Source organism: Lynx rufus, unplaced genomic scaffold (assembly GCF_022079265.1).
Source record: "Lynx rufus isolate CCGP_SWC_20201006 ecotype Redwood Valley unplaced genomic scaffold, mLynRuf1.p SCAF_5, whole genome shotgun sequence".
Classification (NCBI taxonomy): Eukaryota; Metazoa; Chordata; class Mammalia; order Carnivora; family Felidae; genus Lynx; species Lynx rufus.
Window position 1 is genome coordinate 25,885,226 of NW_025814867.1, and position 24,324 is coordinate 25,909,549.

Below are 24,324 nucleotides of genomic sequence, written 5' to 3' on the forward strand. Positions count from 1 at the left end.
TTGGGACAGAGAGAGACAGAGCATGAACGGGGGAGGGGCAGAGAGAGAGGGAGACACAGAATCAGAAACAGGCTCCAGGCTCTGAGCCGTCAGCCCAGAGCCTGACGCGGGGCTCGAACTCCCGGACCGCGAGATCGTGACCTGGCTGAAGTCGGACGCTCAACCGACTGCGCCACCCAGGCGCCCCTAAAATAACATTTTTATAAAAAATAACCTCTTTTCAAAACAAAAAAGAATTTTAGAAGAGTGGCAAATTTCTTTACAGGCTAATTCAGAACACTAGTTATCAGTGGTACCCCAAGGTTCCCCAGACCCACACCTTGAGAACTGCTATCTAGGAAAATAGGAAACCCTTAAATCTATAATGGACAAATTTCCATGGCTACTTCTTGGTAATGAGTTGACATTTGGAGAGAATGAAAGCAAGGCTTCTCTGGGTGCCTGGGTGGCTCAGTCAGTTAAAGCATCTGACTCTTGATTTCGACTCAGGTCAGAATCTCACAGTTCCTGATACTGAGCCCCCTACGATCCCTCCCCCCCCCCAACACACATTCCCGCCCCCCAGTGGCAGGCACTGCTGCTTGGGATTCTCTCTCTTCTTCACTCTCTGCCCCTCCCCCACTCATGCTCCCTCTCTCACTCTCAAAAATAAACATAGGGACACCTATGGGTGGCTCAGTGGGTTAAGTGTCCCACTCTTGGTTTCAGCTCAGGTCATGATCTCACGATTCATGGGTTTGAGCCCCAGGTCAGGCTCTGGGCTGACAGTGGAGAGCCTGCTTGGGATTCTCTGTCTCCTCCTCTCTGCCCCTCCCATGCTCGCCTCTCTCTCTCTCTCTCTCTCTCTCTCTCTCAAAATAAGTAAAACATTTAAATTAAATAAAATTAAAATTAAATAAAAGCCTTCTCAACCTCAGCATTATTGGCATTGTGGGCCAGATAACTCTTTGTTGTGAGGGACTAACGTGTGGATTGAAGGTGTTTAGCAGCATCCGTAGCCTCTTTCCCACTGTATGCACTCCTTTACCCCATCCTCAGTTTTGGTGAGCAAAAATGTCTCTAGACATGATTAAATGTCTCCTGAAAGGCAAAATTGCTCCAGTTGGGAATCCCTGGATTAGAGAAAAGAACTGACAGAAGATGAAACAACTACAGATTTCCTAAAACATACTTTTCCTGGTAAAAACAGTTACAAGATAAAGGAAGATCTTGGGTGCCTGGCTGGCTCAGTCGGTAGAGCATGCAACTCTTGATCTTGGGGTTGTGAGTTCGAGCCCCACATTGGATGTAGAGATTACTTAAAAATAAAAAAAATATTTTGGGGTGCCTGGGTGGCTCAGTTGGTTGAGCGTCTGACTTCAGCTCAGGTCATGATCTCACGGTTCGTAAGTTTGAGCCCTGTGTCAGGCTCTGTGCTGACAGCTCGGAGCCTGGAGCCTGCTTTGGATTCTGTGTCTCCCTCTCTCTGTTCCTCTCCCCCTCATGCTCTGTCTCTTTCTCTCAAAAATAAATAAATATTAAAAAAAATTTTTTTAATAAAAAAATAAATATTTTTTTAAAATAAAAAAGGATGCAACCTTTCATTGGCAGCAATTAGTACAGCAGTTGGGGTATTTTAAAACTAAAACCCTGCTTTGAAAATTGGGTAAAGAAAATCTGAGGTTTGGGTTTTTCCTTGTCTTCAAAGTTGCTATTAAAAGTGTGAGCCTGAAATCTAGCAGTAATCCATATACTTGTCCTTCAGCCCAGCAATATCATTTCTAGGAAATTGTCCTACAAAATTACTTGAGTTTTTTTTTTTTTTTTTAAGTACTGGAATGTTTCATTTACAGTATTGTTGGTACCATAACAAAAACAAACCAGCAGTCAAAACACATAATTAGAAATTAGATCATTTATGATAGACTTTAATACTGTGAAGTTTTTCCAAACATTGAAGAATACAATTTCTTTATATGCTACTTTGGAAGGATGTATACAATTTATTAAGTGAAAAACAAGTTGCAGAATTAAAAATTTACATAAAAGTTTTAAAAAGAAGTGCATGTTTATGTGCATGTAGTTGTATATGCCTAGAAATTTTCTGGAACTGTTAAGATAATAGTAGTTATAGTCTAGAAAGTGGAACTGGAGTTGGGGGTAGGGATAGGGGCATGTACTTTTTCCCTCCAGACACTTCTGTAGTATTTGAGATTTTATCATTAGCTCATTAGTAAAATCAGAAAATATTTAAATTTTGAAGTTAATTATGCTGTATAAGTATGTTAATTTTAAAGTTCTATTATGCTATAGAAATATGACTTTAAAAATGACTGGAACTAGTTACTATGAAAAAGATAGAGACTAATTTTTTTCCCCATAAAACAAACATTTGTTGTGTCAGTTTATTACTGCTTATAGCAGTTAATAAACTGCTATAAAATTATAAGAAGCTTCTGAATTTCAGGTCTTGAGGTTGTGCTTTGGATTTCAAACTCCTGGAAATGTGATGTTTAACATATTCATTGAACTCTAGTTATTTTAAATCCATGTAAAGTTTTTTCTTATCTGTGTTAGGGATGTGTGGGTGTATATGTGGGCACTTCAGTATCTTTTTTGGATTTTAATATCCAATTCTCATTTACTTATTTAGGTCATGAGACATGTGTAGAACTCCTTTTAGAACAGGAAGTTTTCCAGAAAATGGAGGGAAATGCTTTCAGTCCTTTGCATTGTGCCGTGTAAGTAAAGGCAGATGAATTATATTTGTTCTTAACTATTTACGAAGTGCACCATCGCTGTGAGTGACCACTGTGCTACCTTACACAGGATAAATGACAACGAAGGTGCTGCTGAAATGTTAATCGATACATTAGGTGCCAGCATCGTGAGCGCCACAGATTCAAAAGGAAGGTAGGAACTCCACTGTGTAGGAAATAGTTTGATTTGCAAAAGGAAAAAATTTTTACTAGTGTGGAAGAATTTGTAGAGAACCCTTTATTAACTAAAAGCTGATTTTTATATTTGCAAGTATTAATTATAAAATCTTAACTATGTTCTCATTATAAAAGACTTTCTTATTTTTATTATGATTTTTAGCCAGTCTTCCTCTTTAAAACTTTAAAATATAAAGATTTCCCTTTTTTTAAAGGTATGTTTATTACCCAGAGGTTATCGTTAATAAAGTTAGCAGCTTTCTAAATAGGAATAAAGACTGAAGGAAAGTCCAGTGGTTGCAATGGGTGGCAATACTGGGTCAGGATTTATTTCCTTTATTTCTTTAATGATGTAATTTTTTTAACAGTTTTATGTTATATTAGATTAAGGGCCTTTTACATTATCAGAAATACAAATTACTCTGTTAGAAATTAGTAAGCTCCATTAAACCTATTTGTATCCACGCAATGATTTTATAGCCTAATATGTAAACCCTTGAAAATTGCTTATCATAAATTCAGGAATAATTTTTTCGAGAGTATACAACCTACAGATTTAGTGAAGTCTTCCCATTTCTTTGCATTACAGAACCCCTCTCCATGCGGCCGCCTTCACAGACCACGTAGAGTGTTTACAGCTGCTGCTCAGCCATAATGCTCAAGTCAATTCTGTGGACTCTTCTGGGAAAACACCTCTCATGATGGCCGCAGAAAATGGACAGACAAATACAGTTGGTAAAGAAAGCGGTTAAGGCTTTTATTATTATAATGCTATGTTGCTTATGTATGTTTAACTTATGGAAAACTTGGATCTCAAACCTTCTGATTCTATTGAATCTGCCAGTTTTCTCCCCACCCCTGAGATTTAAACCTTTATTAACCTGCTTTCAGCCCACATTTTTATCTAGGGCCACAATGTTTTCATTTGCCCTTACTGACTGAACAGTCCACTGTGGCAAGGCAGTATAGAATAGAGGTTAAGACACTGACTCTGGAGTTAGATGGACTGCATGTGAGTCCTAGCTCTGCCAATTAAATGACCTTATGCCTCAATTTTTTAATTTTTAAAGTTGAGAAAAATAATAGGGGCCTACTTTGTAGAGTTACTGGAGAATATGAATCCAGGGCACTAAACTCTCACAGTTAGTTGCTGTTGTGTCTGTGCCTTAGACAGTAATGTGACCATATAGTGTGTACATGGTATATTACAGTATTTTTCTTGTCCTTAAACTTTCACTAGAGGGATATTTTTGCTTTGTATCTTTCTCTATAGTGAGTTTATTAGTAACCCAAGATATATGTATTCATAAACATAAGATTTGATGCAATTTTCCTCCCAGAGATGCTGGTTAGCAGTGCTAGTGCAGATCTGACTTTACAAGATAACAGTAAAAACACCGCCCTCCATTTGGCTTGCAGCAAGGTAGGTACTCATTTTAAGGATATGTTTTCATTGTTAATATCAACAATGGCATTTAAAATTTTTCCATTTCACTGAAGTGAACAGAGCTAGAGATCGAACCTCTGTAATGATCTGTAACCTCTTTAACCTCTGTAATGACTGACATCAGATTTCTTGAGAAAAAAAAGAAAATATTGTATTAGTCACCCTGATATATGAAAGTCTCCAGTGGGCCAAGTAAGTTTTGGAGTATAAGCCTAAATGTAATTATTATCTTCCTTTAATCTCTCCAATCTTAAATATTCTTGTCCTCTGCCCTAAGCCTACTCCACACAAATATTTAAGGCATAATTAGCCAAGAAAATTCATGGCATTTATATGGTGATGTACATATTGTATGGACTAGAGTTGAGGTTTACTGTATTTGTAAATTTATCTTTAATGATACCTAAGTTTTTAAGAGTTATTTGCCATAATTTTAGGGTCATGAAACTAGTGCCTTGTTAATACTGGAAAAGATAACAGATAGAAACCTCATCAATGCAACCAATGCAGCCTTGCAAACGTGAGTATTTTCATGTCTGGTATAAACCTTGTGGCCTAGAATTATAAAAATGATTAATAGTTATTTTTTTCTAACATGGGACTATTGGCATCAGTCTCAGTCACAGAAGCAGTTAAAAAGTAGAGTATCATTTTTATAATTGACAAAATTCATTTCTAAAGGCATCACAATTAAAAGGCTTATTATTTTAAAAGTTTTTGGACTGAAACTTTATAATGGAAAATACTGTGGATTTTTTTTTTTCTTGATCTGATTACCCATAATTTTATGAAGAAAAGTAATACTATTCTGTGTGTTTTGTGGAAATGAACCGGAATGATATGTTATTTGACACCAGCAGTAAATGAGGTAAAAGCTTTACATGTGTCTGTAAACTAGAGAGATTTCAGAAAGAATCAAGTTCTTAATGTGAGCAGCCATCTTTCAAGTGACTGCTTAAGTCTTAGACATACATCTCCATGTTTCTCTTCTAATTTCTGTTTGCTATTCTACTTTGAGTCTTGGTAAAAACAAAAAACAACAACAAAAAATTCACAATACTGGTTCCCATTCACATATCAGCCATATCTCTTGAGGTTCTAGAAACTAGTCATGGAACCTGTAAATTACTTTCAAAGCCTATTGGAATTTGTGCTATTGAAATTTACGACTTTTATTGTATATCTATTATATGCATTTGCCAACTTCATTTCTCAAAACAACCACTTAAGAATGCAGTTTAGTTAGTAAAATCTTTTTAAACATTGAGTCTTAGAAGGAAACAAGAGGTATTGGTAAAAGTGAATTGCTGGTGAGGCCCAGTGTTATGCACATTGGCAAGATTTGACAGTGTACTCTGCATGCTGATTTTTTGTCCCCCATTACCATCTTTATTGCTGTTAGGACTGGGTGCCTCAATTTTGTATCTCTGGGTCATCATAACTTCGCAAAAGTGCTCCTCAACAACCAGGATTGAGAGAGAGAGAGAGAAGGAGGGGGGGGGAGGGAGGGAGAGAGGGAGAATGTGCGTGCATGCACATGCAAGGCCTTGTACCTATTTGTGTGTACATATATACATTTTTTCCTCTAGACCTCTGCATGTTGCTGCCCGAAATGGGCTAACGATGGTGGTTCAGGAACTTTTGGGGAAAGGAGCAAGTGTGCTTGCAGTAGATGAAAATGGTAAGTAGGTTCTGTATTTTCTTTCCTTAAACTGTATTTTACTAGAAGCTCTTATCTTTTGATCCATATTTGAAGTAAAGTAAATGTGGATATTTTTTATTGGTCACAGAGAACAGCTGAAATTAATATTGAATAGTGCTTTGTGGCAAAGGGAATAAGGGCAAGAAAAATAAGAAAAGTCTGTCTAACAGATGAACTTCGGAATTTCACTAACTTTGGTTTAGTGTTACCACCTTTGTTCATCTTAGTATTCAAAGAATTTGTTCTGTCAACAAATACTTACCAAGGCCCTAAAGTTAATCTTCCTACTAACTCATTAGATCCTATCCCCTTTTGCCTACTTGAGACTATCACTTTAGCAATTCTTCACTTTGTGTCCTGCAATAAGGACCTTTTGTAGGAGTCTTCCTAGATTATTCCCATCAGTATATAAACATTATTTCCCTCATCTTAAAAAATCTTCCTTTAATTTACTTCTGCAGCTACTGCCATATTTGTCTTCCTCTTTGCAGCAGAATTACTCAAGTGTTGGCTTTCTGCTATCCCCATTTCTTCTCCTCTTTCATTCTCTCCTATGGGCCCTCCGGTCAGACCTTTGCCCCTACCACACCGCTAAACTGTCTCAAGATCACCAGTGACATCAGAGTTTGGCATAACTGATTATGCCTTTCTCTTTTTCTTTTCTTTTCTTTTTTTTTTTTTTATAGGAATAAGGGTTTTAATAGGGAATTAAAAATAGACAGGAATAAGGGACTAACTGGGGATGTGAAGGTTGCAATCTGCCATAGCAAGTGTCTGTGGCAAATAATCCAAAGAGTCTCCATATTTCCCTTTATACTGCACACAAAGGTACATGGATAAATAGGTACAGATTACTTTAGGTCAGGGTAAGAGGGAGATTACAGGGGTGCCTGGGTGGCTCAGTTTAGTGTCTGACTTTGGCTCAGGTCTTGATCTCATGGTTTGTGGGTTTGAGCCCCGCGTTGGGCTCTGTGCTGACAGGTCAGAGCCTGAAGTCTGCTTCGGATTCTGTTTCCCTCTCTCTCTCTCTCTCTCTCTCTCTCTCTCTGCCCCTCTCCCACTCATACTCTGTCTCTCAAATAAGTGTTAAAAAAAAAAAAAAAGGAGATTATAGTATCCTTCTTTAGGTGAACCCAGTCTGCCTTCATCCACAAATACATGGTTCCTTGAATTAATAACCAGGTGAGGGTTTGTAATTTGGTATTTTGATGGTTGGATTAAATAACCAGATTCAGTGGAACCAAAATTTTTAATTTTTTATTTTATTTTATATTGAGGCATAACTAACATGCAATATTAATGTTAATTTCAGGTATATACTTTTTTCTTAAAACTCTTCTTTACTTGGCTTTCAGGACTTCATACTTCCTTGGGGTTTGTCATATGTTACTAGCTACTCCTTCTCAATTTCTTTTGTGAAGTTTCTCCCTCTTGTGCCCAATTTCTTAATATTGGAGGGCTCTAGGACTCAGTCCTTGGTTCTTTTTCCTTTCCATATCTACCTCCAGTCATTTGGTTCTGGATACTACCTACATGCTGAGAATTTCTGGATTTGTATCTGTAGCCCAGGCCTCTCATAATCTCTGTGGAGATATGATCCATTTGCAGATCCAGCTGCCTAATTGACAGTACTGTATGGATGTCTAATAAACAGCTCAAGCCTAACCTGCTCAGAAGTTAACTGATTCTCCTTTTCCCTGCCAAGCCCCTTCTCCCCACAGCCACCTGATCTTAGTCGATGACAATTCTCATCCTTATAGATGCTCAGGACAAAAACCTGGAGTCATCCTTGACTTCTCTCTCTCTCTCTCACCTGGTGTAGTGTCCTTCATATACTATTGATCTACCTTCAAAAAAGGCCCACTTTTTTCTCTTCTATTCTTACCGCCCTGGCCTGGATCCTTTTAAAATATGTGAGAGTCTTCACTTACAATGATCTACAAGGCCCTACATGATTAGTCCGTGGCCATATTATCTCTCTGACCTCATCTCCTGCTCTTCCTTCTCTCACTCCATTCTGCCATGCCAGCCCCTCTGCACACCAGGAATGTACACGCATTGTGATCTTTGTTCTGGCTATTTTCTCTGCCTGGAACACTCTGTCCCCACTCAGTCTTTGACTAAGTCCCTCACCTGTTTCAAATCTTTACTCAAGTTTTATCTTCTCATTGAAGCCTATCCTGAACCTCATCTGTACTGCAACCTGCTATAGACAGCTACCATAGCATGCTTAGTCCTTGTTAACATGCTCTATTCTTTCCTCTTCCTTTTTTCCATAGAGCTTATCTTCTAATATATTGTATATGACTTACTTTTTTATTATGTTGACTGTGTGTCTCCCCACTAGAATGAACATAAGATAAGCTCCATGGGGACAGGGAATCTATATCATTTGCATACGTTGTTACATTTTGAGTGCTGAGGTGAGTGCCTGGATATAGTGATTATTTGTTGGGTGAGTGATTGTGCCAGGCGCTGTACTCAATTCTGAAGATAACGATGTAGAATAAGACCGTCTACTTCCTTGAATGGAGTATAAACAGGCTGTTAGAGTGCCCTGGAAGTGGTTCGTTTGGAATAAACTTAAAATGCATTGCAAACACATAAGAGAATCTTTAGAGTCTTGCAGGATCAGGGAAGGCATCCCCAAAAAGCAACTCATAAGCCAAAATCCAAAGGACAAGTAAAAAAAGTAGGGAGAGAGTGACGTGTTTAAAAATCTAACAGAAGACACTAACTATTGGAGTTACACCAGAGTCTCTTAGATCAAGTGGCAAAAAGGATCTGTGCACTAGGAAATTAGCAGTTAGTCTGCTAGATTAGAATGGGAAAACAAATTAACATTTATAGTTGAGATAAGGTAGTGACCAGAATTATGGTAGAAGCACTGGAGATGAAAAAATGTAACTGTTTCTAGAGATCTTATGATGGGACTCACAGGGACTGTGTGAGGGAAGAGGTCTCACACCACCTACCTTCAAGTGCTGTGTGGATGGAAGTGCTGTTGTTTAAGATTAGAAAGTAGGAGGAAGAGCTAGAGCTAGACTCCCAAGTGGATAATGGGACATAGGGATCTGGAGCCCAAAAGAAAGATCTAGATTGGACATAGAGATGTGGGAATCATAAGTGTATGTAGTCGTGAAATCCAAAGAAGTGAATGCTCTCACCTATAAATTCAGACCTACATAGCTTTTTTTTTTTTTCTTTATGTTAATTTATTCTTGAGAGAGACAGAGACAGAGAGAGACAGAGAGAGACAGAGCACAAACAGGAGAGGAGCAGAGCAAGACAGGGACACAGAATCCGAAGCAGGCTCCAGGCTCTGAGCTGTCAGTACAGAGCCCGATGCAGGGCACGAACCCACAAGGCATGAGATCATGACCTGAGCCGAAGTTGGATGCTCAACCGACTGAGCCACCCAGGCACCCCAGACTTACATAGCTTTAAAATAAATTTTCATTATCAGTAAATTACATTTCTGGAAACATATATAGTTATACTATATATAGTTTAAAATGAGGAGCCTAAAATGCTAACCGTATATGTTTGGCCACATTGTGAGACTCTGAATCAATAGCTAACATTCAAATCTTTGTTGATCATTTTGAAGATTTTATATATTTTTTTTCCTTATAAAGAAATACAGGGGATAATATAACATAATAATGAAGGTCACCTGTGACCACCTGGGTATCTTCTAACACACTTTGCAATGTGAAATAGTAATCATGGTCCAAAGTTGATATGTCATAGCAATATATTTCCATGGATTTTCTGGAGGAAGCGCAATGTTTTATACTTGCATGGGATAAATTAGACCCTCGTCCTCAGGCAGTTTACTTCTCTTACTTTTCTCTTTAGCTGACCATATCAACTCCATGCAGATGAGAGGAGCCTGGTTTTCATCATATTCCAGCTATAAAACACTCCTGAGATGCTCTTCTCCCCCAATCCCTACTCATCCAAGGGATCATGGCCTATCTAATGGGTCGCTCTGACTACAATACAATAGGTACCTTCAGACTTTCAGCAGAGCCCTTGAAAGAAGTATGGGCATTGAAGCACTCTCCTACACATTTTGAGTAAACAGGGTTTAATTTAAAAATGCACATGTGGGGTGCCTGGGTGGCTTAGTCAGTTAAGCTTCCAACTTTGACTCAGGTCATAATCTCAGTTTGTGGTTCAAGCCCCTCATCAGGCTCCGTGCTGACAGCTCAGAGCCTGGAGCCTGCTTTGGATACTGTGTCTCCCTCTCCCTCTGCCCCTCCCCCGCTCACACTCTGTCTCTCTCAAAAATAAATAAGTATTTAAAAAAAATTTTTTTTTTTTTTTAATTTGAAAATGCACACGCTTCAGTCACTCCTGCCAAGCTTGTAGGGGCACCAGCTGTTCCCTTCAGCCCTTGACAAAGGGAAGATTTATGAAGGGGAAAAAACAACTTTTTTTTCCTGAAGGCTAATACAGCATGGATAAAAATATATAGGAGGGAATGGGAAAACAAATTAACATTTATAGTTGAGATACCACCAGAAACCACCAAATGCCGGTAGTTAGAATGGATAACTAAACCATGGTATAATCACAATAGTGGAATGTATAACAGTGAAAATGGTATATACTATATACAATACCATGGATAAATCTCACAGACATAATGTTAAGCAAAAGAATCAAGGTATAAACTAATATATACTGTGTGATTCCATTTATATTAAGTTCAAAAAAAGTCTAAACTATAGTGTTTATGAATACAACTAGAAAGGAAAGCATAGCCATGTTTATTACCACATCAGGTGTTTATTACCAAATCAGGATAGTGGTTACCTCTGTGAAAAAGAAAAAGGGTAGTGATTAGTAAGGAACATGGGGTCTCCTGGTATGCTGAGAATATTCTTTCTTAGTCTGGATGGTGGTTACATGAATGTTTTTTTATAAATCATTTAGCTATTTAAAAAGCAAATACGAGGGGCGCCTGGGTGGCTCAGTCGGTTAGGCGTCCGACTTCGGCTCAGGTCATGATCTCACAGCTCGTGAGTTCAAGCCCCGTATCGGGCTCTGTGCTGACAGCTCAGAGCCTGGAGCCTGCTTCTCATCCTGCGTCTCCCTCTCTTTCTGCCCCTCCCCCACTTGTGCTCTGTCTCTCTCTCTCTCTCTCAAAAGTGAATAAATGTTAAAAAAAATTTTTTTAGGGGCGCCTGGGTGGCGCAGTCGGTTAAGCGTCCGACTTCAGCCAGGTCACGATCTCGCGGTCCGTGAGTTCGAGCCCCGCGTCGGGCTCTGGGCTGATGGCTCAGAGCCTGGAGCCTGTTTCCGATTCTGTGTCTCCCTCTCTCTCTGCCCCTCGCCCGTTCATGCTTTGTCTCTCTCTGTCCCAAAAATAAATAAACGTTGAAAAAAAAATTAAAAAAAAAAAATTTTTTTTAAATAAAAAAAAATAAAAAAATAAAAAACAAATACGAGTTTACAAAATATATACAGCTGGCCCTTGAACAACATAGGTTTGAACCACATGTCATTTAATAACATGGATTCTTTACAGTACTATAAATGTATTTTCTTAGGACTTTTTTCTCTAGCTTACTTTCTTATAAAAATACAGTTTATAGTACATATAACATACAAAATATGTGTTGATTAACTTATGTGTTATTGGTAAGGCTTCCAGTCAACAGTAGACTATTCAGAGTTACGTTTTGGGATGTCAAAAGTTACACACAAATTTTCAGGGTACATGGGTGGCTCAGTTGGTTAAGTGTCCGACTCTTGATTTCGGCTCAGGTCATGATCTCACAGTTCATGAGTTCCCAGCCCCGCGTCAGGCTCTGCATTGACAGCGCAGAGCCTGCTTGGAATTCTCTCTCTTCCTCTCTCTTCCCCTCCCTCGTGTTCTTGCTCTCTCTCAAAATTTTTTTAAAAAGTTACAGATTTTGAACTACGCAGGGGTCAATGCCCCTAGCTTCCCACCACATTGTTCAAGGGTCAGCTTGTACATATATGAGTGTGAAAGCTAAAACATGAGTGTATATAGTAATAGGGAAAACTGTGTCCAAATGTGCAACAAAAATGAAGCTGTATATTAAAACTTTAAGACATTTGCTGCTAAAGTTCCATATGGGGTGATCTAAACTGAGCATCATATTGTGTGCTCTCCCCATCTTCTCTTTCACTTCATCCTCAGGGTCTTGTACCAGCCGGGGTACCAAATGTTTACTTACTCAGTTTGTTGATACTTTGCAGTGCCTTAAGGCTAAGCTTAGTCAGTCTTCTAACGAAAGAAACAGTTGAAAGCAAAACATTTGTTTTGGCTTAGGAGTTTTTAAAGTTTACCTGTTTTGGGGCGCCTGGTTAGCTCAGTCATCCAACTCTTGGTTTTGACTTAGGTCATGATCTCAGTTCATGGGTTCAAGCCCTAGGTAGGGCTCCACACTGACAGCATAGGGTCTGCTTGGGATTTTCTCTCTCTTTCTCTCAAAATAAATACATTAAAAATAATAATAATAAAGTTTACCAAAAAGTTGATCGATAGCCAACTGTCTTTCATTCAATACCCATCTTTGGGTGCCTGATCAGTGCCTCATTCATGAATGTGTATACTTTTAGGTTTCTCAGCATGTAAACTCTTAAGTAACTATAAATTAATGATTAAGATTCTTCCGGCATTCTGAAGGAAGCTTTATCAGTCTGAGGTGTTTTTGTTTTTGTTTTTGTTTTTGTTTTTAAATTCTAGCTCAGTATCCTCTGTGAACTCAGGTGGATATGGTTTAAGTTTTGGGATCTTGAAGCAATCACCATCTCCGGGCCTCAGTTTCTTTCCTCTTCTGTAACATAACTAAGGTCTCCTCTCATACTAGATTTCTATGACTTTTCTCTTTTCTACTGAGTGGAAATTTTCTAAATCGTTTTAATTAAACAGTTCATTACAAACCAGGTAATTTAAAACATGTCTGAAATTGAAGGCCATTTGAGCTTATTTCCTTATATCCATGCAGTGGGTCTCAGGATGTCTAATTATTTAAATTTTATCTTTAATTCTAGGCTATACCCCAGCTTTGGCCTGTGCTCCCAATAAGGATGTGGCTGATTGCCTGGCTCTCATTTTGGCCACCATGATGCCTGTCTCATCAAGTAGCCCTTTATCATCCCTGACATTCAATGCCATTAACCGTTATACCAACACCTCAAAAACAGTCAGCTTTGAAGCCTTGCCCATCATGAGGAATGAACCTAGCTCCTATTGCAGTTTCAACAACATTGGCGGGGAACAGGAGTACTTATACACCGATGTGGACGAGCTCAATGACTCTGATTCCGAGACCTACTAAGAGGCTGAGCCAGAGGTCTAAGTGAGGAGTTCTGACGCTAACGCTTCAGATTGTGCTTTTTCAGGAAAAAGGCACTTTCTTATTCACGTACAAATTCAACCTAAAAGGAGAGATCACAGAGTGAGCAAGTATGAGAAATGTGATACATTAGGAAGAAGAGTTTTAAAGGCAAGTTTTGCAAAAGGAACTTCTAGAATCTTGAAATAGACTTGACCAGAGAAAAACACTTTGATGTCAAGTTACTTTGTGGAGTTGTTTAATTTGGTTTTGCAGTGCCAGGAATAATTTGGGACACTGTGCACCCTAATCTGCTTACACAAGCAACACTATTCTAAAAGAAGAGATAAGGACACTAGATTAAAAATTTACCAATAAAACTACAACTAAATTTAAGGGCAATAAAAGTTTGGTATAGTAGGCATTATGTGCACAGCAAATTGCCAAAGGACCAAGTAACTTAAAAGTTTTTTAATAGAATGCCATTTTGTGGAAACTGGAATAGGTGAAATGAGACATTATCTAAACCAAACTTTAATATTTCTGAAAATGAAGCTGAGATTTGGTTTTAAACGTTGATTTTTTTTTTAAGAAAACATCTGAAAGCCTTCGAATACTGTATTAAACCATGAGAGAAAGCAGATGTATTTTTACATTTTTTCTTTTACATAAAAATTTAAAAATTCCAACTTTTATAATATTAGAATTAAAAACCAGCTGACTGAGTGCAGTCAGGGTGAAAATACTGGTGATGTTGACATGAGATAGATTGGAGTCGGGCTGTTGTTGCCCACTTTTGAATGGTTTAGGTTTAAAATTGAACTATTTTTGTTTCAAAATGTAAAGAATTTCTTAGAAGAAGAAAATTTCGTGAAATCAAAAAAGTAGATTATTTTCACCCTATTGCAGCTATATGGTCCTGGGAAATGGAGTTTTCAACCTCACTACTTTGGATGGTACAGCTTTGTCTCTTATGTTACTTTTGTGCCTCCACAATGGATTGGGGGATTTTTGTTTTCACTGTTTGGTGAATAATCAAAAGAAAATCCCTTGTTATTGATACGTTAACATCATCGGGTCTCTTGGAAGGCATTTCTGTATTGGGTCCTATTCAGATTTAAACATGCTACTACTTGGGGAAGGAAGCAGTTGCCTGCCGAAATGGAAGACTGCCTTTCAAATAACAGAAAGGCTGATGTTTAGGTTTTTAAATAACCATTTATATGGTTCTGCTTTTACTGTAACTGTCACTTTCCCAGTAAGAATGATTTCACGTATGTAGGGGGTGTTACAGATCTGGGTGAAGTTCCATAAATTTTCACAGAATGATACCCAATTTCATTTTATCCTTTTTGTATTGTGCAACTGGAAACTTTATGACATTGTAAATTATCAGCTGGTTTTTCTGAATATAAAGTGTGAAAACACAGAACAGTATTTTGATCTATTTGATAATTTTGTGGGGTTTTTGAAGAATTAATGAGCATGTACATAGAAATAGTGACTGCTTGAATACTGTATTTACTTGCACTCTTTCAGTACATCAAGATACCTGTATATTTTAGAGTATAATAAAACACAGATGTGAGTTGTATTTAATGAATAATGTATTTGTATCTGTGCATATTACCTAAAAATCTATAAAGTTTCTAGGGCATTGACTACTAGATTTTAAGCATTTTTTTTCTAAAATATTTACAGAAATTATAAATGTAATCCTCCATCTTTTCTTTATAATATAAAGAAGTCATAATGGACCCTTCCTAATTGTTAGTGGTAGGAAGGTGAATATGCATTTTAAAGACAGTGGACTACATTTTCTATTGTACCTTTTGAAAAAAATGAAAAAAAACTCAAGAGGATTCTAAAAGTATACATATGTGTGCTTTCTCTTTCCTTTTAGGAATTCTCTTCTGAATTCCCTGAGGGAATTTTCTAGAATCTCAGAATTGAAAGAGACCTGAGGTTCATCCAGTCTAACCTCTTAACAAAATGCAGGAGTCCCTTCTACAAGGGTGATCTTTCCACCTTGAACACTTCCAGTGACTCTACCTCACCAAGCAGTCCATTCAGTTGTTGAGCAGCTCTAACTGTTAGAAAGGTCTTCCTTAGATGGAGTTGAAGCCTCCCTCCCGGTAACTTCTGTCCTTGTGCCCGGGTCTGTCCTCCAAGAGAACGCTGAGAACGTTGGAAGGATGAATCTTACGCCCTCTGCCATGTCTTCTCTTTTACAGGCTGTTTGACTTACCTGCTGAAGTGATTTCCAGAAGGACTCATTAAACACACTGTTAGATTTACCCATCTAATGAAATCCAAGGTGTAGCTATAAAGTAACAAGCTGTTTTTAATTTCTCCTCACACACACCAAAACTTAGATCTTGCATCACTTTATGTAAATGATGCCACTGCTGAAATTGTTTGTGAGGTGGTTATTTCAATTGCTTGCCCACTAGGAAATCTGTTTCCTTGCTTTGTGATCGCATTTTGTGATAGTCTGTCCCCAACTGATCAGCCATTTCTTTGGTCTGAACGTAATGAGGGGAAATCCCAAGCTACTGGTCCAAATAGGATTTGAGCAGCACTAGTATGGTTGGAGTACATACACGGACAGCTTCAGTGAATGAACACAGGGCCACAGTAAGTTCCTTTACAGTTACACCTTGTATGTTAAAAGCATTCAGGCCCTGCTCTGAAGTGGTTTTTATCCTCATACAGAATAGAAGAGCCTGTTTGCTTTTTTAACTTCTGCATGGAAGATGACATCTGAAATATCTGATGTGTATTATAGTAAAACCAGCTTCTGCTCTAGAACTACTTTGGGGGAAATGGTGGTAATAGCAAATGACTTCCTTTAACAAGACACTCATCTCAAACAGTGCCATTTAGTTCAGGAGATCTCTAAGTGTAGCTGTCAATTTGGGGTTTAATTTGGCTTATATTGGACCTTTTAAATGAAATAAAGTTTTTTAATGCAATAAATCAAGTGTCTTTCATTTTTACGTGCAAACTTTTTTTTTTTCAAACTTCTTTATCTTTTAATGGCTAATTAGTATTCTGACTAGTTTTTACCCTTCTTTAAAAACTTGACTTCTCACAAAAGCTGTTTTAGAATTTAGATGAGCCTAATGGGGTTTTTCAAATATTCACTCAACAAATATTTATTGCTTGCCTGCCATATACTTGAGGGTGGGGATGGGCAGAAAGTGAACCTAGAAGGCGCGGTGGTATCCTCTAGGAGTTCTCATCTCATCATGGAAAGACATATACCTGAAAATAGAAAGGACCAAAGTATAATTGAGATGAACTGCTAGGGGAGGTCAGAGAACAAAAGGAAGATCAAAACAGGCTTTCTGGGAGAGATGACCTTGAGACTGGACATGGAGGAACAGCTATATTTTGGGCAAGTGGAGAGAGGCAAATATTAGCCTAGGTGAGAAGAGCAAAATCAGTAGTTTGTAAAATGGCTGGTGAAAGGGAGAGGATGGAATAGGTGTTAGCACTTAGCACTCCAGAGCACAAAAAGACCGTGCAGACCTACAAAAGAGCTAATTATACACATGCACGGAGATGAGCTACAGAAGTGAGAACAAATAGATATAAATAGGTGACTGGAGGAGCAGGCAAAAAGGACTTTAATAACCTTGCTCAAAATCATCTTATGCTGGTAATGATAAGTCAAAATGCCTGTACAGTGTTTGTCATGTACGAGGCGAGGTTGTAAGAAACTGAAGTACATCTCTTAATCCACGAACTATCCTATGAGGTAGGTACTATTAATAGTACCATTTAACAGGTGAGGAATGAGGCAGAGAGGTGAAGTGACTTTTCCCCAGAATTGCCTGGCCAGTAATCCCTGAAGCCTAAATTTAAATCCCAGCAGTCATTTCCATTGTCTGTGCTCTTATCCAACTAATGATCTCTAACATGCTTTCTGGTCTTTGCTGAAATTGGTGACTTTCAAGTTGGACCACATTCCTGACAACTCAATTATGTAAGTTCCTTGCAGTGTTATTCTCCTCCGTCCCCAGTTTTAGAAGAAACATAAATGTGACCACGACAGATGTTTTTTGAACATCTGCTCTGTACAGAAACTGCTAGGTTCTGGGCATGTTGCACTGAAGGAAAAGGGAACAAGATTTGCCCTTGCGATGAGTCTAAGAGAATGATACGTACTTAGGTTTCAGTTGCTATTGCTGCCCCAAATCTGCTCAACTTAAAATAATCGTTCTCACTCATGCTTTTGCAGGTTGGCTGACAGGCTTGGCTGGGTGACTGCTTCAAGCTGGAGATCTGGCTGAGCTTGACTACTTGCCATGAGTTGAGCTCGGGTCTGCTCCATCTGTGTTCTTCGGACTTGGACTAGACTGCAGAAGTTGTCCAGAAGTTCTCAGTGATGATGACAAAAGCACAAGAAGGCAAGCCTAATCACACAAACACAGTTTATGCTTCTGCATGCGTCACATGTGCTAATACTCCACTGGCCAGAGCAAGTCACATGGCCAACCCCAGCCTCAGTGGGATGGGGCCATTTGGCTCTGCCCACTGGGGAGAGATAGTTTGAGTTCAGTCCCCACAATTCACTTAGCCCTGAAATGATGAGTCAACCAGTCTGTCATTGTTTGCAATTTGTCCATGGGCATTCTTGGTAGTCTTTTGTTTTCTGGCTCCTTCCTTTCTTGTGGTCCCCCTTCTGGTGGTGTAGGTGGTTCAGATATAAAACTGGGTAGCAAAACTTTATTTTGAATTGTAAAGTTTTTGACAGTGCAGAACTGATCAGTTAGGTGTTGGATTTGCCCTTTTCCAGAGGTGGAGAAGTCAACTCTTTGCCTACCTAAAACTCCAGAAGAATGTAGTACCAGTCCCCTTTTGGATCTTAACTGTGACCATCCCTTTCAAACCAGAGCCCAGTCTAATGGAAGATAGAAAGTAAAGCTTGGCTAAGTGACTTACTTTTAAGGCAAAAAAAAAAAAAAAAGCTAGTGTATAAAGTGCTCCACTCTATCTAGATCATTTCTCCATCTCACCCTCTCCAGCACTTGTGTAAGTCTCCATTTCTCCACTTCATTTTTCTTTTTTGTGTTCTCATTTCTTTATGGTTATTTTACTCTCTTGCACTTAAGATTTTTAGTGGTCTTCTCTCTTAAATTAGGACTGAAATACAGGCTCAAGTGCTATTTCCTTAATTAGAAAAGCCAGTAGTTTAATCTTAAAATATTTTCTTTACCCTTCTCTAAACTTTAAGAAAAACTGCATTTTCACTTTTTTTTAATATTTGTTTATTTTTGAGAGAGACAGAGTGTGAATGGGGGAGGGGCAGAGAGAGAGGGAGACACAGAATCCGAAGCAGGCTCCAGGCTCTGAGCTGTCAGGACAGAGCCCGACGTGGGGCTCAAACTCACGAACCGTGAGATCATGACCTGAGCCAAAGTCAGACATTGAACCGACTGAGCCACCCAGGCGCCCCACATTTTTACTTTTAAGGTCTATTTAGCCCTTTAGCAAACACTTCTTAAGTACATATACTGTGACAAATACTGTTTAAATACTGGAGCAGTACCAGGGATACAATAATAAACCTGGTGAGGTCACTGCCATCAAGAAGCTCATGTTTTAGTTGGGGAGACAGACAAGAAAGATGACAGAACGTGATTACTCTGTAAAGAAGGATTTGTGAGAATAACTGGATAGGAGGGAGAGGTCCTTGAGGATAAAGAATGCTTTGCCATTTGTGCACCAGGGGATTACACAAAAATTCTGATGTGAGACACAGATTTTGCTGAGAAAGTGGAAGAATGTTGAAGTAACAAAATAATAAAAGCAGGAAAGGATAGATTGAGAGGGTGAGCTAATCCACAAAAGTAAACCAGGGGATTCTGCTGAGGCTAACTGACCCAAAAGCATGTCATAGGTCAACCTAGGGATCGATTATCATTTGATCTGGGTTGATTGAAAGTGTTTCTTAGATGCCTGCTGGGTCAACCTTCCCCAGTCCATGGCATGTAACTTGCTTCACCTTCCAACTAAAAATGAAGATGGGCACAATGCTTAAGGTTGGACAGGTTAGCACTAAGCTCTCAAACTTGAACTCTATGCTAATGTAATAGTTGGCCACCCCCCCCACCACCACCAAAATGGGAAGTTCATTTCTGGTACCCAAAATAATAGCGGGTGCTATGAGTAACACTGTCTCAGACCTAGTAGAAATAATCAAAGTGCATTTTTTATGTTGATAGGTAAGTTTTTTACATGACCTGCTTCTTGTATAACCTGCTTTTGAGCCCTTATGTCTGCCACAAAGATGACAGGACCCAGCACACAGGAGAGAAAAGTAGCTTGTGGTTCTGATATTCATGGTAAGAAATGCTAAAATCTGAGAAAATGTGAATGAGGAGAATTCAAGGGATAGGAGATTCTGTTGAAGGCATTTGTCTCAGTCCACCTCTAGGTAGCAATAAATGTGTAGGCATGGGAAGAAGTCTGTCAATTGCCTGCAGTTAGGCAACTAATAGGATTAGACACTAAGTGGTCAAATAGCTTTTACTAACTGATGTCAGTGAAAATGGCAGAGGAAGGACCTGTAAGAACAGTGACCGTTGTGACATTTTAACTTGCTCTAATGCCATTCCTCATTCCAGCCCTGCAGTAGCAGATGGCTAACAGTCCACATTCCCAATGCAGTCTATTGGTCACCAGAGAGAACAAAACAAAGCTAGAGCTCTTTTGAAGCCTCATTCCCAAAGAGATGCCATTGTTTGGCCTGCCTGATGGTTTCCTGGAATACCTCATTTATAAGGCTGTCTGTAGTTGAACTAACTCAGAGTGGACCCAGTGTAAAAAGTACTCTCATTGGAGGGGTGTTTGTTAAAAACATTTATAGGCAAGACTCTTAATGTTGCACTTGCCTTAGGTGATTGATAAGAGCTGAGTCAAGCAAATAGACTAACCAAAGAGTTGAAAAGGAAAAGCCGAGGGAATCGATATCCACAGGAGCTTTGACAAGCTCTTACATAGTTCTAGGAATCTAAAATGTTATATGCACACACGGGCTGTTGCCACCTGTGAAAGACCTAAGGCCACCCTAAGCTCTCACCTGTGGCTAATTTTGAGGCTGTACAAACAAGTGGAAGCTAGTTTCCAACTGCTAGGCTGTTAGGAAGGCATACCTTAACACATACACACACAGCCCCTTGGCAAAAACTGGGAAATTTTATGTTGTTGTGGTTATTGTTGTTGTTGTTACGGGGGTTTGAGGAAATGTCTAATCATTAGCCAGCTGCTAAGCTGAGTAAAAAATTTCATTGACCACACATGGCAAAATATGCAGACTTTACAGAATTTGTTATTCTATTCATTCAGAATTCTGTAACAAGTAGCAATGACAGCAAATCTGGGGAGGGAGATGAATCTGATTTCCAGAACTGTGTTATATTATTTAAAATGTCTAATTTTCAACAAAAGGTTTTGATACGTACAAAAGGTATGTATGGCCCATACACAGGAAAAACAATCAGTAGAAACTGTCCTTCTTCAAGGACATAGGGCTTACCAGACAAAGACCTTAAATTATGTTCAAGGAGCTAAAGGAAGCCATGTCTAAAAAATTAAATGAAAGTATTTTTGAATGCCTCACTAAATAAAGATATCAATAAATTATTTAGAAATTATATTTTAAAAAGCAAATGGAAATCTTTGATTTGGAAAGTACAATAAATAGCTGAAATAGAGGGTCTCAATATTAGATTTCAGTAGGCAGAAGAAAAAATCAGTGAGCTTGAAAATATGTCCATTGTGAGTAGCCAGCCTAAGGAATGTGTGTTGGAGGTGGGAGAGACTCACAGAGAGACCTGTGTGACATAATCAGACATACCAGCATACACATAAGGGAAAGCCTGGAAGGAGAAGAGAAAGGGGGACAGAAAGAATATTTGAAGACCTATGACTGAAAACTGACCAAGTTTGAAAAATGTTAATGTACGAATTCAAAAAGCTCAACACCAGGGGCTGCCTGGGTGACTCAGTTAAACATCTGACTCTTGATTTCAGCTCAGGTCATGATCCCATGGTTCATGGGATCCAGCCCCGCATCGGGCTCCATGTTGAGCATGGAGCCTGCTTGAGATTCTCTCCATCTCTCTCCCCTCTCTCTGCCCCTTCGCCACTCACACTCTCTCTCTCAAAATAAATAAACTTCAAAACCAAAAACAAAACAAACAAAAAACCCCTCAACACCAGGGTGACTGGGTGGATCAGTCATTTAAGCTTCCAACTGTTGATTTCAGCTCAGGTCATGATCTCATGGTTGTGAGGTTGAACCCCATGTCGGCCCTACACTGGGCATGGAGCCTGCTTAAGATTCTCTCTCTCCCTCTTCCTCTTCCCCTCCCCCTCCCCTGCTCACACACACACTCTAAATAAATAAAATCTTTAAAAAAAAAAAAAAAGGTTCAACACCAAGGAGAATAAATTCAAAGAGATCTAATGTACGCACGTTATAAGCAAACTATCAAAAGACAAAAAAGAACCTTCAAAGCAGAAAGAAACAACTATCACCATGTACAAGGAATCCTAAATAAAATTGACAGCTAGTTTCTCATCAGAGTCCAGTGGAGATCAGAAGGTAGTAGGTTTGACCTATTCAAGGTGCTGAAAGAAAAATGATATCAATCAAGAATTCTTTATCCAGGACAATTACCCTTCAAAAATGAAGGACAAATTAAGACATTCTCTGAATAACCAAAACTGAGAGAACTTGTCACTGGCAGACCTGCCCTACAAAAAATACTAAAGGGAGTCCTTCAGACTGACGAGAGAACATTAGACAATAACTCAAATGCACATGAAGAAATAAAGAGCAGCAGTAAAGGTAACAGCAAAGTAAATTTAAAGGACAATATGTAAATGTATTTCTGTAACTCTTTTTTACTCCTGTCTGATTTAAAAGACAGCTGCATGGGGTGCCTGGGTGGCTCAGTCAGTTAAGCATCTGACTTTAGCTCAGGTCATGATCTCATAGTTTGTGGGTTCGAGCCCCACGTTGGGCTCTGTGCTGACAGCTCGGAGCCTGGAGCCTGTTTCAGATTCTGTGTCTCCCTCTCTCTCTTCGCCCCTCCCCTGCTTGTGCTTTCTCTCTCTCAGAAATAAATATTTAAAAATAAATAAAAAATAAAAGCTGCATAAAGCTGCAATTACAAATTACGTTGATAAGGACCATGTGTGCATAAAAATGTAATTTATGACAGCACAAAGGTACAGGAAATAGAGCTACATAGGAGAAAAGATTTTGTATAGCATTGAAATTTTGTTTTATTAATCTGAACTAGATTGATACAAATTAAGGTGTTAATTGTAATCCCCAGGACAAACACTGAGAAAATAACTATAAAATATAAAAGAAATGACAATGAGAATTAAAATGGTACCCTAGAAAATATCTAACACAAAATAAGCCAGGAATGGAGGACTAGAGAAATAAAAAAGATATGGCAGATAGAAAACAAACAGCAGATGTAAATTTTACCTTATCAGTAATTACATTAAATGTAAGTAGATTAACTCTATAATTACAAGATAGAGATTAATAGAATGAATATAAGATATCAATTATACGCGGCCTAGAAGAGACACGCTTTACATTCAGTGACACAAGTTGAAAGTAAGAAGATGATAAACAACCATGTAAACAGCAACCAAAAGGGCTGGTAGTGACTGTACTCCTAAATAACTAATGGGTCAAGAAATAAATTAGAAAATATCTGAGATAAATGAAAACAAAAGTACCACATTCCAAAACTTATGAGATGCAGTGAAAGCAGTGCTTAGAGGGAAATCTAGCTGTAAACAGTAAAAAGAAAGAAAGGTCTCAATTCTGTAACCTAATCTTTGACCTTAAAAAAAACTAGAAAAAAGAAGTGCAGACTAAACCCAAAGCAAGCAGAAGAAAGGAAATAATAAATATATTATAGCCGAAATAAACGAAGTAGAGATTCAAAACACATTAGAGAAAAACCAACAAAACAAAATTGTTCCTTTGAAAAGATCAACACAGTTGATAAATCTGTGGTTAGAATGACCAAGAAGAAAAAAATACTCACTGAAGTCAGGAATGAAGAGGGGGCATTCTACTGACTTCATAAAAATAAAAAGAATTATAAAAGAATAAATAACACAAATTATTACATACCAACACATTTGCTAACCTAGACAAAATGGACACATTTTTAGAAAGACAAATTATCAAAACGGTTTCAGGAAGATAACAGAAAATCTGAGTAGACCATAGCAAGTAAAGATGTCGAATTAGTAATAAAATATTTCAAAAAGAGAAGCTTAGAACCAGAAGACTTCAGTGGTGAGTTCTGCAAAACATGTAAAGAATTATCAATCTTTCTTTCAAAAACTTTTTTTTTCTTAAAGGAGTGGAAGGAACACTTCCCAGCTCACTCTATGTGGTTGATTTTAACCTGATACCAAATCAAACCAAAGTATCACAAGAAAAGAACACCACGGACCGATATCCTTTCTGATGATAGATGTAAAAAATCCTTAACAAAATCCTATCAAACTGAACCCATCACTATCTAGAAAGCATTGTACACCAGGGATATCTCTTACGAATACAGATGTAAAAATCACACACAAAATACTATCAAATAGAATCCATCAATCCATAAGAAATTATTATACACCTTGACCAAGTGGGATTTATCCAAGGAATGCCAGGTAGTTTGAACATACAAAACTAAGTCAATGAAGTACATAATATGTTATCAATATAATAAAAGCGAGGAGGCACTAGATTGTCTCTATTGATGGAAAAAATCATTTGACAAAAATTCAACTTCTCAATGGTAACAACAGAAGAATAGGGAAAACTTACCTGATAAAGAGCATCTATGAAAAACCCACAGCCAATATCATACTTCATGATGAACAACTGAAAAC

General features: G+C 38.3%; 1 protein-coding gene across 5 annotated transcripts in view; it reads left to right on the forward strand.

Moving 5' to 3' along the window:
* ANKRD28 (ankyrin repeat domain 28) overlaps positions 1 to 16,362 on the forward strand; it is a 200,480-nt gene extending 184,118 nt beyond the window's left edge. For 4 of the 5 annotated variants that reach the window (XM_047098956.1, XM_047098955.1, XM_047098954.1 and 1 more), the window contains 7 exons: positions 2,633 to 2,720; positions 2,809 to 2,892; positions 3,505 to 3,650; positions 4,256 to 4,338; positions 4,800 to 4,882; positions 5,952 to 6,043; positions 13,100 to 16,362. In XM_047098956.1, coding sequence (XP_046954912.1) covers positions 2,633 to 2,720; positions 2,809 to 2,892; positions 3,505 to 3,650; positions 4,256 to 4,338; positions 4,800 to 4,882; positions 5,952 to 6,043; positions 13,100 to 13,386 — 863 coding nt within the window. In that variant the 3' untranslated portion in view covers positions 13,387 to 16,362. Of the gene's footprint in view, positions 1 to 2,632; positions 2,721 to 2,808; positions 2,893 to 3,504; positions 3,651 to 4,255; positions 4,339 to 4,799; positions 4,883 to 5,951; positions 6,044 to 9,925; positions 10,077 to 13,099 lie in introns of all 5 variants that reach the window. The other variant, XM_047098957.1, reaches the window with a different exon arrangement.
* The last annotated feature ends 7,962 nt before the right edge of the window (positions 16,363 to 24,324 follow it).